The sequence below is a fragment of the Crocodylus siamensis genome, chromosome 5, assembly GCF_052110815.1.
Source record: "Crocodylus siamensis isolate JL-2025a chromosome 5, ASM5211081v1, whole genome shotgun sequence".
NCBI classification, from domain to species: Eukaryota; Metazoa; Chordata; order Crocodylia; family Crocodylidae; genus Crocodylus; species Crocodylus siamensis.
This window is the reverse complement of record NC_143399.1, coordinates 126,083,877-126,087,939: the sequence shown is the minus strand read 5'-3', so window position 1 is coordinate 126,087,939 and position 4,063 is coordinate 126,083,877. Positions and strand designations below refer to the sequence as shown.

Here is a 4,063-nt window from a genome sequence, read left to right as displayed (position 1 = left end):
GATGTCCATCAGTCTGCAGTTTACATGCCCTTCCCTAGCCCCTATCCTTCGTAAGTCCACTCCACTCCACTCCAAAGCTATTCCCTAATCATAGCTGGGAAAATCTAGAGTGCTTCATGTGTGCTGGTAATATATGCATTTGAATGTGATATAAAGTAAACTCTTAAAATTACTCATGGTTTCAAAATCCAAATGCAAGCATTAGGAGTGTGCCGGAAATAATGCTGTGGAAGAAAAACAAAAGGCAGCTGTGAACTAGGAAATAAATATCAGGCAAAAGGCAGTATCACAGCTAAGAGATATACTTTAAAAGTGGAAACATCTCTGTTTAATTGCATTTAAAATATGTAGTGCGAAACCACAGTTATACATTGTTATAACAAACCTTTACATCTGAAATCAGAATAATACAAAAAGGTGCTGATACTGTTGTATGATTAGGTTTAGAGTAACTGATGTGAAATTTTGACAACATTGTCTAACATTATTTAGCCCCTGTCAGCAAACAGTCAGTGGTGATCACCCTTTTTTAATCTTACAGGCCTCCCATCCTCCAACATTTTTTTTATTTTTGCATAGCTTTAAATATTGCTGTCCCCCAACCCCTACACTCACAAGCCCATCTCAATTCAGGGATAGATTTTTAAAATTCTTCAGAATTTTTAAAATCCATTTCTTAAATACATAATATATAATTTCTACTCATTATAAATACATTATTTTTATTCATCTGAATGTAATAACATGCATTTGTATAATTACAAATTGTACAATCAAAATAGACATTGACTTTATACAGTGTGTATGCCTTTATTTCAATTATATTGTTTAGACACACTGTTCAACAAATCAAGCGAATAGGGAGAAAAAGGCAGGGGGTGGGGGAAATTCTCTGGTAAGAAACAGAATCTCACAGTGTTTACAGACAAAAAAAAAAAGGAAAAATACTTATAGGAAAAAAGATTTATTATTACATAGAAAATTCCCACAATAGTTGAAACACACTTTAGAAACTAGTAAACACGCTAAATAGAGTTGTGCCAATTACGTAGTGCACAAGCATCTGCTTTATCTTAATTAGATGGGGAGGTGAATGACCACTGTTTATTTTCATTTTCCTCATTAATTATGAAAAACTGCATTTAATTCATCTTGCATGGTGAGAGACTGGCTGCGCAGATGTAAGTCGTAAGGGAAGTGGCTCTCTGTAGGCAACCTGAACATGGAGCTCTGCCCAAGGGGACCCCTGGGTGGCACTGCACAGTAATGCATGCCATAATTGTAATTTTTGCCATAGTCCAAGCCTTCTTCTTGCTTCAGGGAAAATATCCCATTATAGTTAATTGGGGGAGGACTTAAGGGACCTTCAAACTGTGGGCTGGCACACTCAGGGGAAGTGCTTTCATAGAAGGACTCATAAGCACTGCAGTAATTGTAGGGTTTCATAGACTTGGAGTTGTCCAGAGTTCCATGCCCTGGGGGAGTGCTGAGCTCAGGGCTGTGGTAGGGAGGATAGAAGCTGGAATATGGTGACCTTGTGTGATGGGCAGTTTCACCAGTTTGACCCATCAAGAAACTTCTAGCATTCAGCTGCAGGCACCCCGCCACCAAGTTTGTAGTTGGCTGGGACAGACCTTTGCACAGGTTTTGGACGAACGTGAGTAAGTCAGGTCTCTTGCCAATTCGCAGGATTTCAGAAAGAGCCCAAATATAGTTTTTGGCTAATCTCAATGTTTCTATTTTAGACAGTTTTTGTGTCTTGGAATAACAAGGGACCACTTTCCTTAAATTGTCCAGAGCATCATTAAGGCCATGCATCCTGTTCCTTTCTCTAGCATTGGCTTCTTGTCGCCTGAATTTGATCCTCTCCATTCTTATCTTGCTTGTCTTTTTTTTCCTAAGGCCCCTCCTTCTAGGTAAACCATTCTCATCCTCCTCCTCTCTGTCTTCTTCCTCCTCTTCTTTTTCTGTATCTTCGCCAGCGGCCCTTTTGATATTCTTTCCTCGGAGTACAATCTGCTTTGAAAAGCTTTCTGGATTTTTAATTTGCTTTTGGTCCTCACTTTCTCTGGAAAACTTTCTGCACATCTGGGATTCTGGCATTACAACAGACTCATCAAACGGTAGTGTTAACATGGTTCTATAATCTTACGTTACCTGAAAGAATGCCAGCACAATGCTTAAATGTTTCCATTTGTAAAGTTTAAATACTTACATACACATTATCTCATACCTTTTACTTGTACATATACATGGTGTGCATAAATATATGAACACAACTACAAATGTACGTACATGTAATAGACAAAACACAATTTTCTAATAAATATATTTATCAATTGCAAACGCTTTTATATCCACATATTTTAAAGAGCATTTAGCTGTCTGGTGTTATAAAAACATTGAAACATGCACTATGTCACTACTATGTAAGTAAATGTTTTACCAGTAGATTAAACTTATAAAATAATTTAAAGGATATACTTAATTCTCTATCCATAGATCTTATTTTAAACAAGGTTTAGATTTCCCTTCCTCAACATAGTGGAATTTAAGGAAATGCAAAAACATGATAAAGCAATGCAGAAATGCCATTAATTCACATTCCCTTGGGTAAAAAAAAACAAGAAGAGCAAGACCACTCTTACAAAGGAAAAGTGACATGTCTCTATTAACTGAAAGATAAATACAGTTTTAAAAAAATCACCTTCTGAGTTTTATTTCAAAGTTTGTTCACATGTATCTTTCATGAATCAACATATTTCGGTTCAGTGAGTTAGTATGGGTTAGAAAAGAATTTTAATGGGAGAAAAGATATACGAATCATGTAGTAACTTAATTAAAAATGAAGTGAGGATTTCTAATGATCAGTATGAAAATGTGTGACACAGTATTTATTTCATATTAGAAAAAAAAGCAGGACTGAGCTAACCGTATTCATATTAGAGTTGGTAACAAAATCTTTGTATTTTATTTTTAAAGATTCTAAAACAAGATTACAATTTTTCCTTTCTTAAAAAAAAATAAAATCAATTAGGTGGGGGGGAACCCCCCTACACGCTATAAACAGTGTTTATGTTCTTCAAGGCTCAGACGTCTCCCTCCAGCTAATATCTGACAGGAATGGTCTGTGGATTCTGACTGCAATTGTGCACGTGTGTTCAGAATCCAGAATGAAATTGGAAAATAATTTGTTTTTCAAATTATTTATTTTGTTTCGGATTTCAGTTTTGCAACAGCAAACACTTGGATCCACAGTTCTCCAAGAGACAAGCACAAATAATGCAGGGACTTTTAACAGAACAAAACTAAACAAAAACCCAAATAAAAGATTAACTCTCTTTGTATTGTCTATATACTTGCAATATTACATAATACCAATGAAAGTATGCAATTGCATCATTAGAATGAAATGTTAGGAGAAGTTATTAGGTAGTAAACAGCAGACATAAAACACAAGACAATGATACTGTATCTTTAAACACTTGCATGCACACCCAGCACCAACTGAAACATATCTTTATTTATATTACCTTAGCTTTTTATTTCATTCAACAATCAGTTTTCATTTTTTGCCTTCCAAATCTTTTCAGTCTGAATGTCGCATCGTCTCCTGGAGTCTAGATCTGTGTATATCTGCACTATCTCATTGATCTCTAAAAAGTGACATTGATGCCAACTGCCAGAGCTGGTACCCATGCCATCTGCTAGTGACGTCACAAGGCAGAGAAAACCATGTGATCCTTTCTCCTGGGACCTACATTCTGCACTGATCATCTGGCATCCCTGTAAGTGGGTACCAGCATTCATGTATCAACACAGAAGGTTAGAGTGATAGAGAGAAAAAAATCTGCACCAGCATTTTACATACAGTAGGTACATTTCTACTGGAGCTGCTTCTGTTTAGCAGTCAGTCTATACTGTCAGACATGCCAACATTCAGTTTTATCCCTACCTGCAGGTACAACTGCTCCGTAGTTGTTAATATTGCAGTCTTTATTTAAAGTGTTGTGTTGCATTGAACAGGGTCCCAATCTGTGCATCTGGGTACCCAGAAAAAAAG

General features: G+C 36.4%; 1 protein-coding gene across 1 annotated transcript; it reads right to left on the bottom strand.

The window, feature by feature from the left end:
- Positions 1–370: 370 nt before the first annotated feature.
- On the bottom strand, positions 371–3,769 carry NEUROD6 (neuronal differentiation 6). Its single transcript, XM_090048794.1, has 2 exons — positions 3,534–3,769; positions 371–2,157 (listed from the first exon to the last, which is right to left on the bottom strand). Exon 2 carries the CDS (start codon positions 2,134–2,136, stop codon positions 1,123–1,125), a length of 1,014 nt encoding a protein of 337 aa, XP_089904920.1. The 5' UTR covers positions 2,137–2,157; positions 3,534–3,769; the 3' UTR covers positions 371–1,122.
- Between the last annotated feature and the right edge of the window lie 294 nt (positions 3,770–4,063).

What these genes read in the sequence shown, in the direction of transcription:
- NEUROD6 (XM_090048794.1), bottom strand. Translation starts at nt 2,136, where the DNA reads ATGTTAACACTACCGTTTGATGAGTCTGTTGTAATGCCAGAATCCCAG.